The following is a 14154-nucleotide window of genomic DNA, read 5'->3' on the forward strand; positions in this document are numbered from 1 at the left end:
TAGAACAGCTTCCGGTTCAGAATAATTCATTTATCAAATAAGTGTGTGTCCATCAATGACAATCACAACTAATCATCATCAAAATACCAACAATATATGATAGGTGAAAATGGGTGAAAACAAAACAAGAAATGCACACATTAGCTAGGGGCTGAAATGGACACAAAAGTATAATAAGAAAATTTTAGAGTATGCAAATTTTGTATTAAAACAAGACATAGGGGAAACTATGACAAATCAAAGCAAAGTGAAAGACTAATGTCTATAAATTCATTGATATAAATTTGCAAGTGTAGGGTTGATGCAAATCGACTCATAATTATTAAGAGGTTGTTCATCAACTAATTCCTAAAAACTAGGAAGCAACTATAACTATTTTGCTATGTTAAGAAATGACTTTTAGTAATTGAATCTTTTAGGAACTACTATAATGTGGTTACTAAAAATAGAGTGTTAAAGATTCTATTAGGAGCAAGTGTCTTTATGAGCAAAAAGAGGATATATTCAATGAAAGGTTTGCTACAATTCAAAGGGGATAGATAGGGGAATTGCAATTTCATATTTGTAAACATTTTTTAATAATTGGAAACCATTTTCAGTATTCTTTGTGTTTTTTTAAGTGCTATTACTTGTTCTCCATTATCCCTTGGCTATAATTATATCTATTTATTGTTATACAATAGATGCTCTTCCATTCTACCTGCATGTGTATTTTGAAAGGTTTGTGAATGCTTTAGAATGTGAACTAAAAAAATAGACCCTCTGCATTAAGAATGAATCCACAATTATGAAGTAATATGATATCATTAAACTTATCTTTACATAAAAAATCAATATAAATTTATAAGTTTTAAACAAATACCAAATTATTATCATTTTAAATCCCAAAAATATTGAAATTACTTATAGTTGTGAGATGTTAAACCTAAGACAAACACTACGCTCAAGTTCATCTCACTCTTAGCTCCAAACTTACAGATGTGTTGGATTTAAAACATTAAAATGCTCTCCTATAGCAAAAACTCATACCTATTCTATACATCATGAGTTTGTTAGCTGTATTTCTTTCTAGCTTCCATTTATATCATTATCATTACCAAATTTACGAAGCATATGAATGGCTGTAAACTTAGAATGAGGACAGAAAAGGTGATAGTTTTTCATCGCCTCTATGATACAAACTAGATTTTTTAACAATGCACGTTGCCTCATGATCATACAATGCCAATGCCAATTCACTCCATTGCCAATCTCAATCTTGCAGAATTATGTAGAGAGGGTTCATTGAAGGAGGGGCTACACATTCTCTTTTCTAAACATAGCCTCCTCCCTGCTAATCCATCTACATATCTTCAACTATTACAAGCCTGCAATTTCAAGAAAGCACTTTCTGAGGGTAAGCAAATCCATTCTTACAGCAGTCTCAGAGGATTTGAATTTGCTAGAAGCACATCATTTCAAAATAAGCTTATCAACATGTATTTTAAGTGTTGCAGTATGATGGATGCCCGTAAAGTGTTTGACGGTATGACAGAACGAAACGTGATCTCATGGAACACGATAATTGCAGCTTACAGAAGAAATGGGTATCCTCATGAGGCATTGGCACTGTTCAACCAAATGCAACGAACAGGCGTCCAACCTGATAATTACACCTTTTCAAGCATACTCACAGTCTGCGCGGAAATAAGAGCTTTGGAACAGGGTATCAACATCCATCAAAGCATATCGGAAAGGGGACTTTTGTCAGATGTAGTTTCAAATGCATTGGTAGATATGTATGCAAAATGTGGAAGCTTACACATGGCGTGTGAAGTGTTTGATAAAATGCCTCTACAAAGCGTGGTTTCATGGACTGCAATGATAGCAGGGTATGCGCAAAATGGGTTTCTTGACGAGGCTGTAAGTCTTTTCAAAAAAATGCCTCAAAGAGACGCGGTCTCTTGGAACGCAATGATTGCAGGATATGCACAAAATGGGTTTGTGGAAAAAGCCCTGGAAACCTTTAAGCAAATGCAATGCGCAGGCCTAGAGCCAAACCCCACAACATTTGTCAGCATCCTCCCAGCCTTAGCCAAAATGGGGACTTTGGAACAGGGCATGAACATTCATCGGAACATAAGGGAAAGTGGATTTTTGTCAGATGTTGTAGTAGCAAGTGCCCTGCTAGATATGTATGTAAAATGTGGAAGCATACAAATAGCACGTGAACTGTTTGACAAAATGCCCAGAAGAAATGTGGTCTCATGGAATATAATGATCGCAGGATATGCACAATATGGTGTACTCGACGAGGCATTATTGCTTTTCAAAGAAATGCCTCAAAGAAATGGGGTTTCCTGGACTGCAATGATCTCAGGATATGCACAAAATGGGTTTGTCGAGAAGGCACTGGAAACTTATAAGCAAATGCAATTGGAAGGTGTAAAGCCAATGCCCACAACCTTTGCCAGCATTCTCCCAGCCTGTGCCAAAATGGGAACTTTGGAAGTGGGCAGGAACATCCATCGACACATAATTGAAGACGGATTTTTGTCAGATGTTGTAGTTGCAAGTTCACTATTGGACATGTATGCCAAATGTGGAAGCATACACAAGGCGTGTGCATTGTTTAACAGAATGCATCAAAGAGATGTGGTTGCGTGGAATGCAATGATTGCAGGTTATGCACAAAATGGGTTTACTGAAAAGGTCTTGGAAACTTTTAAGCAAATGCAATTGGCAGGTGTAAAGCCAGTCTCCTCAACGTTTTCCAGCATTCTTGCAGCTTGCGGCAAAAGTGGAGCTTTGGAACAGGGTATGGGTATCCATCAAAGCATAATCGAAAATGGTTTTTGGTCACATGTTGTGATTTTGAGTGGCCTCGTAGACATGTATGCAAAATGTGGAAACATACACAAGGCACGTGAATTATTTGATAGAATGCCTCAAAGAGATGTGATCTCATGGAATGCAATGATTGCAGGTTATGCACAAAATGGCTTTTGCAAAGATGCTCTTAAACTCTTTGAACTAATGAAGCACTCTGGAACAAACCCTGACCATGTAACCTTTGTTTGTGTTTTATTAGCATGTACCCATGCAGGTTTAGTGGATGAAGGATGCAAGTACTTCAACGGCATGAATCACTCTTATTGCATTATGCCTACAATTGATCATTATGTGTGCATGGTTGACCTTCTTGGCCGTGCTGGCTATCTTGAAGAAACTTTAAACTTCATCATCAAAATGCCAATTAAACCTGTGGAAGTTGTCTGGACATGTTTACTTAGTGCCTGTAGAACACATAAAAATATAGAGTTAGGAGAGTTAACAGCGGATCTTCTTTTTGAGCTGGATCCTAAAAGCACTGCACCTTATGTTCTTCTGTCAACAATCTATGCAGACTTGGGCAGGTGGGGTGAGGCTCAAATGGTAAGGAGGCTGATGAAAGAAAGAGGAGTTAGAAAGTTACCAGGATGTAGTTGGATTGGAGACCATAATATGTTACGTGCTTTTTGTGTTGGAGAACATACACCCTGACTCACAGACACAAGAAATCTATGTAAAATTGGAGAAATTGTTCTAAGAAACAGAAGACAGCATTTTAGTTTCCAGATTCAAGGCATGCACTGAATGATGCGATGGAGGAAGAAAAATAATTATTCTTTTGATGTCATTGTAGAAGTTGGAAATCGCATTTGGATTGCTAAACAAACCTCCTGCAACAACAAATTGTTGTCAGGAACGCAAACTGATGCCGTTGTTTCAAACTAGAAAATTGTTCTTGTGGAGATTACTGGTGATGGTAAGTGAAACGATCTGTTAAAATAGGCTTGCACTTTGACAAGGTGTACTGTCACGTACCTGCAGAAAGGAAGGAGCAGATTTTATCCCCAGTTTCTAAAAGGTGTGTTATTTGTGATTAGATCATGTTGTTTACTTCAGAAAATCAGATGTGTGGTACTTAATGCGGATCTACTGATGAGGTATTTGTTAAAAACTTGTTTTAGATACCATGGATGTTTCATAACTTTGAACTGTTTTTGTTGTTTCAGGAAACCTGGAGGAGGGAGTGGAGGATGGAAAAAAGCAAAATAAGAGAAACTCTTGGAAGGAAACGAAAAGATGTTTGTCCAATAGGTTAAGAGATGGTTTACAATCAACCCGACGCTTGGAAATGATGGTGAGAATGTCTCTTTGAATATTTTTTTCCTCCTCAACATTTGTCATTTTGTATGGTCCTTTTGCCTGAAATGATTATTGTATGTTGTGCCTATGTCAGGTCTGCCATTTGGGATCGAATTGCCTGTTCCAGATTATGCATTCAGATTTATATATGTTCATGTGGATTTTGTTTCATTATGGTTGGAGGTTTCTCATGTTGGTTCAGATGCCTTTGTTTCAATAAAGCTAATCTGTTTGTGAATTCTTCTTAAATCTAATATGAATTTAATTAGCCTGTTTTTTATTTTATATATGCAGTATGAATTTTATTTTATTTTATTGTTAATAGTATGCATGGATTGTCCAAATAAATAAAAATTGGAAAAATATCAGTGAACAAAAAGTACAAAAAAAATTTAAATTGAGATTTAAAACGAATAAAAAACACTTGTACTAGAAATTTTAAGGTATTTTAATAGCATAGAGTGATATAGAGCAAATAAAATTGAGAGTCTAGTCTATCAATTGTGGAATATAAATTTTTCACTTGTGTTCATATCAATCATCGTATCCATTGCATAATGCATATTTCATAATACATAAATAATAAGTTAATAGTTCTCAAATTTTTTATTTATTACAATTTTGAACTAAGAAATTAAGTACAAAGTTTTAAAAAAATAAACATAGTAACTACTTCTTGTTATTATGAAGAGAGTTTTGGTTGCATATCCTAATGATGAAGTTGTTGGATCAAAGCCTCTCTTAAATCATTCAACCACATCATTATCCTAGTTGCATTGCTTAAGGAGAGCATAATCATCATCTTAAATAATGTCATCATTTGAAATCCACTTAAAATTTGGATCAATTTTGTTGAGTTCAATTGGTTTGTCATCCTCGATGAGATTCGATTTTGTTTACATAGGAATTGGTTTTGGTAATAGAAAATGAAAAAATAATAATTACAATTTTAATTATGACCACAAGTGTTCCAAACCCTAATCTTGAGCTTATTTTATCTTAGGCAAAGGTTGTGGTGGATGAGCACCATGTTAGTCATCCATTATCTTAGATAGTTGCTTTTTTGGTATATATATTTGTCCAAAAACATTGCAAATATGCTTACAAGGAAATGAATTGCATGGCCATCTCAAGATGTGTCTTGCCATCTATTTAAGATTGTTGACTTCTCAACCAAAAAATTCCACCATTACAATAATAAATATAAATTATTTCAAGATTATATGATGTAAGATATACCAAAAGCTTAACACTTCTAAAATGCATATTCACAATACTAAGATACTATTCAAAGACCTTGCATGACAATTATATTTGGAAAAAACCTTGCTTGTACATTGGTAACTTTGTCATCATTGTGTGCATACATTTTGTTTTTAGGGTATGGAAGCATTTCGAGAACTCTTGAAGGTTTATTAATTTAGATTTTAGATATAGGTGGATGAGTTTTATCTAGTAAGATTAAGGCCAAAGACCTCTTTGTAATTCTATTTTTGGGGTACTAAACTAAGATTTTCCTCACTTTATTTTTTTTATTTGAAGAGTTTGCTCATAGGTATGTGCATCTTTATTTATGACGTTTAGTTTGTTTTGTTTAATTTCTTTGTCCAATTAATGCTATTTGAATTTAGACTCGTATACTCTTTTTAACTAAGAATTAAATGTGTTGTTAGTTAACAAGTGTGAGGAATGCCCTCATTTGTGGATCAAGCGATATTAGAGAAAGTTCATTCCTTTGAGAGGTGTCGTGAGTGATTTTCAAGTTTATGTACATTACTAGATTGAATGGAAATATTGTTCTACTTTAGCAAAGAGAGATTGAATCCCCTAAGTAGACAAGGGATTTGAGAATCATGTCAAGAGAAGAAGAATATAGATGTCAAAGAAAGGTTCTCCAAGATGGAGGGTGTCATTGTATGTTTATGTTACTTTGTGGAGACCATGGAGAGCCTTATGGAAGTCCCTATCAAGGGATTGGAAAAAATAATTCCAATGAAGAGGAAGTATGCAAGATGGAGAAGAGAAAGCCTCTATAAGAGGTGGAGGGCCAATGTTGAAACACCACCATTTGAAGGATGTGTCAAATGTAGATTTTTTTTACAATTGGATTGCAAAGATTGAGGTTTATTTCAATGTCCATTTTTTTGCAATGTACACACTCACTCTAGATTATAAGTGAATGGAAACTTGTAGCCACATAATGACAATTTTCACATAACCCAAAAGAGAAATATATGCAAAGAAGTATTCAAAATTCACATGCAAGAGAATAGATGACATACCCATCAAAGATGACACAAGATATACCACGGGAAAACCCTCAAGAGAGAAAAATGCATCCATGCTTAATGTATTATTAAGCAATGCAAACATTGCAATACATCTTTAGAACCTCCATGAACACCTCTGCAACATCAAGCCTCTCTGATGCATCCTCCATGTGTCTGAGCATAAATCCACACATCCTATGGCATGCCTCACATATGCACTCTTTAGAAGAAGACTTAAAACCCCAACTAGCCAACCTTAGCCAACTACCCTTGTGTTTGTTTCTATAGAAACAAGCTCACACAAAACCACCAAGTGGTATTACATAAAACCATCTAACTAATACCATGAGAGTACAAATCCATTGATCCCTCATTTAATATTGTGTACTAAGTTTTCACTTTATTGATATTTCATCAACATTTTTTATATATGTTTTTGAATGTGAGACTCCACATTAAATATGTTTTCTAATGTTACAACACAAAAAAATGGCCCCAAGAATGTTAACTCCTAGTGAGCACGTACTTCTAGTTCCACGTAGGTGCACCATACACATAATAATAGATTAAACATTATTCAAGGTTTACAACACCTAATTTTTAATAGTTTGCCGTTTTTGGTATACATTGCATAAGGGGTAACAAGTAACCTAAAACATGAACAAGGGAGCAATCCTTATAGCTACATATACCATCAAGGAATCAACTAGTGCTCATTATCCTCCATCAAGATACATGTAACAAGAAACAAAGCGACCACCATCTCAAACACGAATACTCTCACCTCCATGCCAATGCACAAAGATAAAAGGCCATCCAAAGAGAAGCCACACTATCTATCACAATCAAGCATAAGTCCTACCTCAACTAATATCCAAGATGCAAACACTCAATCCAAAAGTACCAATATGCACCAATAGATGTCAAAAATCCATATCCATAGCTAAAATAGCACCCACAACAAGTGCTAGCACATCCAACTACCTCAAAGGTATACTAAACATAGTAAACTCATGCCATAAAAATATACAACTCATAAACCACAATCACAAGCTCCATGTACAAACCTGTCAAAAAATAACATACACGTCCAAAAAATCTCATTGCATGGGTAATATCAAATCTCAAAATGATCAAGACATATCGTCTACCAATAGAATCGCGTTGAAGGTGTAACCAATATCATTTAGTGCCAAGGAACATCCACATTGATATGCAAAGACTCTCCATGCCCAACAAAGGAAAGATATAAAAGGAACCTACATGTCATCACACAAAGAACAAGTGAAAACCTGTGACTGCAAACTAGTGATCATCATAACTCCAACCAAATCTCAAAACCACAGTCATGTTAAACTAAACATCCAAGAAGATAACCAAGACCAAAGAGAGAAACTACAAATCATAAGCATGTAACATGTCCTTTTACATACACCTCTAAATGCAACATTACGTCAAGTATGATCTCCTCCATAACACCCCAAATGAAAAGCCATAACAACACCCAACCTATTCAATCTCATGGATCAAACACAGCATAAGTATCATGTAACCAACATGGATGTAGGCCCCTCTCTAACTAAGAATATCAGTCTCAAATTTAAAACTCACAAAGAAGGAAATCAGCCCAATAACCTATCTCCTAATATGCTCATAATGACACCATAACATCAACTCCTATACTCCTATACACAAGGAGATAGCCATGTTATCCATCCCTCAAAATGAAACCTTCAAAACTAGCCATCTACCCATAGCTCAACATCCATATTAGTGAAAGATAAGCATAAAGCATAATGCACATGAAAGAAACAATGGGCAATATTTCTCAAATAATAAATTGTTGAGTGGACCAAGAGTGGGGAATGACAATGATCCTCTAAGATATCCAAGTCGTCATGACTTATTTAAGAACAATATCCTCATAGGTCCATGTTGAAGACACATCCAACCAAGGTGTAGGATCTTCAAACTTTCTTGCAGAATTCTCATCAAGAGTATCCATCTCAAAACATGTCTCCAATCATAAGAGAACTCCAAATGTCACCTAAGTCTCCATATATCCATGAGTACTTGTAATCATTCAATCCATGTCAAACTCCAAAAGCAATTTAGCATCATCATGAAGTAATCAAACAAATGATCAAAGTACTAAACAAAGAGAACCAATCAAGATCAATGTCAAATCTCTAATCACAAATCAAGAACATAAATATGACAACATGACCTAATCATATCCTCCTAGGAAATCACATGCTCCATATGAAAATAGCAAATACACATATAATGCAAAAACTCTTAACACATGACCAAGAGTATTCCATGGCATAATGCAAAGCATCCTCTAAACCAAGGAATACTTGTTAAAGTTAACAAGTCATGACACCTCAATTAAAGACTCCATGAGTTCTCCATGGTTCAAAAATGTCAACATCTACAATTCACATGAAGATAACCATCTCCCTATAATGAGCCTACAAATTTGAAAGACCCTTATGTAACAATAGGATCTAAGAGCTCTCACAAAATCATTTACAAAACTAAAGAAGATCATCCGCCATCCAATGGAAAATCCACATCATTGCCAAAAAATCCCCCTAAACTATGATATTGAGTCATACATGACATCATGATAAAACCATCTCCTAAATGAAGATCATCCAAGTCTACACACACACAACTAAAGTTTCAGTAACATCATGTGAAACCATGATCTCCAAGACAAGAAGATGCAACTGCCAACAAACAATTAGGAATCTATCCTACACCACTAATACATCACTATGAAAAGCTCCCATTGAAAATTGTAACCAAGCTATCCATGACAAAGTGATAAACCATCATGTTACAAGTCCCAAAATTGACTATACAAGCATTATAAATTATATTTATCCTCCCATTACAAAGCAAACATACCAATGTAAAAATGCCAAAAAAAAGACCAACTAACAAAGTATGCATACATATTGAATCAATCTAGTGGATATAGAGAGTTCACTTCTAAGTCATCTCATTGCAGCCAAACAAGTTTTGCATACCTACAAGTTACATAAATCGTAGATCTAAAACACTCAAACATGCAAACTCATCATCACATAGTAACCTATAAATTGAGATATCAAAAAGAGTAATCCTCTAGACAACGTGACTCAAACACCAAATCAACTTGAAATTTGATTTTCCAAACATGTCCACATCCAAGTACCATAGTCAAGGAAATAAGAAACAACCTCTTAACATCATATCAAATCACCATGTTGCCACCATAAACCTGATTATGTCGTGACAATGCAAAAGTGTATCAGCATAACCATGATAGTATAATTAGCATCAATGTTGTACCTACACCCAGCCATCACCTATATGAGACTCCAATTCTCAAATCATGTCCATCCATGTCCTCAAAACCAAAGACAATTTGTGTACTTGCCACCATCAAAGTTTGACTTTGAAAAAAAAAACCTATAAACCTATATGGAGAGGCACCAAATTTTAATGTTAACTGTACTATCATGAATATCACATGAAAATATATACTCCCTCAATGTTTCACCTCTTAACTCATTTGGATGCTCACACAATCATACCTTGAATCTCAAACACTTAGAAGTGATCAAACAAGTACACAACTCTCCCTACTCATCAAACTTAAAAAATAATAGAACCATTGTGTAGTACATTGTACATGCTCTCCAAAACCTATTTGAAATTGAAAAACTAATTCGTATACAAAAATTATTCTCAAAATTGTGAAAATGATAACATATGACTTTGAGCCCCCAAAAACCAATCAAAAGTGTAAAATCAAGGAACCAAACATGTACCATTGCATGGTGCTTTGAAACAAAATTTTCAATGAGTACAAGAAGTCAAAAGATGGACTCATTTAAAAAAACTATCACTTTCAATATATTTAAAACTCAAGTGGTGGTCAACAGGTGGAGCCACCAATGACCCCAAGTTTTGCCACCAATGGTGTGCAAAAAAGAGGTGGTGGCACATTTTTAGTTGAAAGATTGAAGCAATATTTAATTATAGTTTGAACAAAATATTTTTTGGCGGGTTTTATTTTGTAAATTGTGGTGGTTTTAATTATTTAATTGACGGTTTTACAGGGGCAAGGGCTTGCATGACATCAGTGGCCACAAGCTGACTAATCTATACTCTGTGTATTACATGTGCAATGTGCAAAGTATGGAAGAGGGTGATGGAATCTAAGAACACTGAGAGGGGGGTGAATCAGTGTTCTACCGGTAAACAAATTTCTGAACATATTGCATATGAACCGTTTAGCAGTAAATAAAATTAAAGCGCATAAACCAAATAATACATAAAGAAGCAACACCCTGCAAAGGGAAAAACCACAGTGGGGCTAATACCCACAATATCTATATACTTGATCAAGGTATACAAATATTACATGGAGGGGATTGCACATGCAATCAGGCTCACCACCTAGAGCTCACTGCTCAAACAGAAGTATCGTTGACTTACAAAACAGTATACAATGATTACAAATAAAAATGAACTTATAGATTGCATCTGACCATGCTGGATAAGTTCTGGTTTATGCTATGTCAACCTCCTCTATGAACTGGTTTACTGATACTATATTCTACCATGTTTTGCTACCGGTTGGAACTACACACAAAAGCTTTTACTCACGGATAAAATCGCATACCATCAATTTCTGATTGATTCACATCCAATCCATCACTAAGAGATCTCCCTTAAGTACCCTTTAACTTTTCACCATGTCATCCTTAATGAAGAAAATAAACATGTCGGCCTACACACACTACCAAAAATTCCTTTAAAGAAATTATCAGGGTCACAAGATATCTTAGACAGGTCCTATACTTAACTGGGTTCCAAATACACGTTACAGGTATCAAGACTAACAAGTTATTAAGGATAAAGAAAAGTGTATATACTAGTTGTGTGTAGTGTATACCGATTGACCCAATCAAAGAAAAATGATAAGACAATGAATCTTGATGAGAATTATCAGCACTTGGATATGAGTTTCCATCAATGACAACCCTAAATGCAATTCACCTTACTGGATGAGTGTCAATTGCCAACAGAGGGGTCTATAGGACCCCCACTATAAAAAAAGGCTTTTTTTTAAATTTCCTGAGTTGGCCTATTGGTGGAGAACTTGTGCTCTTGAAAGAGGTCACAAATTAATCATGTGATCATATATAACAATTATATAGATCTGTAATGAAATAAATGTTATAACAAAATTAATTTCAAGCCGATATATGCGAAAAGCTACAGAGAATGCGAAATTGGTGGAAGAGCCTGCTCAGGACAGAAGGAAGAAGACAGGTATACGCGGAGGCCCCAAAATGCATAACAGTTGGTTCGACACCATGCAGGGACAGTTGGAAAACAAAGGCAACTCCGGCAGGATTAAACAAAAGGCTTAATGCTAGGTGGAGGGCAGCATATGCGGAAGATGAACAGAGAGAACAGAAAGCTAATGCAGAAGGGCAATGGCAGATATATTTGTCAAGAAAAACCAAGCGAGCCATGAAAAAACAGGGAAGGAAAGTAAATAAGGGCAAAGAATCCGCAAGCTACCATAGAAAAAGGATGAGGTCTCACTCGGCTACAGGAGCAAACAGAATTCCGCTTGGAAAAAATAGGGCAGTCGAAACAAACCCTAGAATGCAGAAAAGCCAGAACACTTGTATAATTCCAGCGGAGGTATTAAATCCCCTGTGGGAACAATTTGAGCAAAGGGGAATATATGTTAAATGGCTCGGACATGGAGGAGACATAAAGGAAATCATAGAATGGTGGTATGAGCAATTTCCGAGACAGGTAAGTATAGCGATCCTTGAAAATGGCTTCCTTTCAATTTTATGTGATAAGAATAAAACAAAAAATGAAATTCTATATGGAAAATTGAGATTATTTAAAGGATATGGGTTTATCTGTAATGAATGGCAACCAAATTTTGATCCTAGGGTTTTCAGACCTGATAAGTGGCTCAAATGGGTTGATTTGGGTCCGATTCCGATGGAATTTGTAAATCTTAATGTGCTGGAATACATTGGCAATCATTTTGGGTGTTATATGGGATGTGAGGGATTAGAAAGAGAAGACTTATCCAGACACATCAAATTATTAATTAAGATTACAAGCGAAATATCCTCCATTCCTGATACTGTTATAGAAACAGAGAGAGGAAAGTGGAAAATTCGCCCCTCCTTTTATGAAGGGGAAATAGATGAATTGGATGTTTGGGTGAGGGAGTTAAAAGAAGAGGCGACAGAACCTAAAAAGGGAGAAGAAGAAAGTGGGGGGAAAATTCCTGAAAGCAATTTCTGTGAATTATCACTGGAATTACAAAACCCTAACCCTAGTATCGAATTAGATAATTTAAACCCCAGTAATAGGCTTGAATCAGAAAACAACATTATCCAAACCGAAGAAAAGGAACCGGTTTCCCTAAATCAACAACATTTAGTAAGACCAAAAGACAAGGAAATTATAGTCAAAGAAATCGAGAACCTTAAAGAATTAATCAAAGATACAGAGATGCTCAAAGCGGAAGCAGAATTAGCTTTAGGCAATATAATCAGCACACAAGATAAAGAGGTTACATCGGGGCAGAGGTCACCTAGGTTTGAGTCTAATCAGAACCATTCTCATGAAGAGGAATTGGGCAACGAACCTCTGTTAGAAGCAGCGATAGAAGTATTTGAGAATAATATGGTGCAAGAACTTACACCAGAAGAAGAAGAGGAACGCTGCTCCATAATCAAGGAACTAATGGCATCTATGGAAGATGATGACATTAGAGAGGTTAGGAAAGAACTAGGGTTCCCTGAAATCAGTAGCCAGAGGGCAGACTCAATAAACTCTCCTATATCAGTTAGGACTGATGCTAAAATTAAATCAAAGGAAGTATTAGGGATTAAGAATACCTATTCAGGGAAAGCTCAACCTGATTGTGCTAAACTTGTCAAATCCCGAGGGAGGAAATCCCTAGGGGAATTAAGATCCCAAGTGGGGAATGCAAAGGATCAAGGCAAACTAACTGCCTTTTTCGAAAATGGGAAGGGGATGGGCCTTCCCATATCACAATGAGAGTCATAAGTTGGAATGTTAGGGGCATGAATGCCCCTAACAAACAGCGCCTGGTTAGACGCTTCATATCTAACAATTATGGTGAACTCACCCTTCTCCAAGAAACTAAGTTGGTTTCTAACGAGATTGAAGCCTTTAAAAAGAAAGTAGGGAGATTAGAATCTGTATTCGTAGAATCAACAGGGGCAGCAGGGGGATTGGGAATTATTTGGAATCCGAGGAAAGTATCATTCTCTCCTTTGGTTGGGAATAGAAATTGGCTTGGGGGGGGAGATTACTACACATAATAGCAATCTATCTCTCTACCTTATAAACGTATATGGGCCAATCCATGATAGAGATAAACGTAGGGTCTGGTATGAAATTAGTAACTGGCTGATTAGGGATCCGAATAAGAATTATATAATAGGGGGGGATTTTAATGCAATTCTCGACTTATCAGAAAAAAACGGAGGTCTACGAAGAGAGTCTCAATCTCTCAAAGATTTCCGAAATTGGGTAAAACAGGAGAGCTTAGTAGACATTAAAACCAATAATGGGTTCTTTACCTGGAATAATAGAAGAAATGGATTTACCCAAATAGCAAAAAGACTAGACAGATTTTTATTCA

At 35.8% G+C, this 14154-nt stretch overlaps 1 protein-coding gene across 2 annotated transcripts; it reads left to right on the plus strand.

Annotated features, from left to right (window-relative positions):
- The first annotated feature begins 1141 nt into the window (after positions 1-1141).
- Positions 1142-4455, plus strand: LOC131027466 (pentatricopeptide repeat-containing protein At2g13600). Of its 2 annotated transcripts, XM_057957638.2 has the most exons (4): positions 1262-1396; positions 1497-3889; positions 4038-4165; positions 4265-4455. In XM_057957638.2, the coding sequence occupies exon 2, from the start codon at positions 1498-1500 to the stop codon at positions 3520-3522; it is 2025 nt and encodes a 674-aa protein (XP_057813621.2). In that variant the 5' UTR covers positions 1262-1396; position 1497; the 3' UTR covers positions 3523-3889; positions 4038-4165; positions 4265-4455. The 2 variants fall into 2 exon arrangements, with proteins under 2 accessions (XP_057813557.2, XP_057813621.2); XM_057957574.2 differs by having other exon boundaries at positions 1142-3889.
- Positions 4456-14154: the final 9699 nt, after the last annotated feature.

This window comes from Cryptomeria japonica, chromosome 8 (genome assembly GCF_030272615.1).
Source record: "Cryptomeria japonica chromosome 8, Sugi_1.0, whole genome shotgun sequence".
Classification (NCBI taxonomy): Eukaryota; Viridiplantae; Streptophyta; class Pinopsida; order Cupressales; family Cupressaceae; genus Cryptomeria; species Cryptomeria japonica.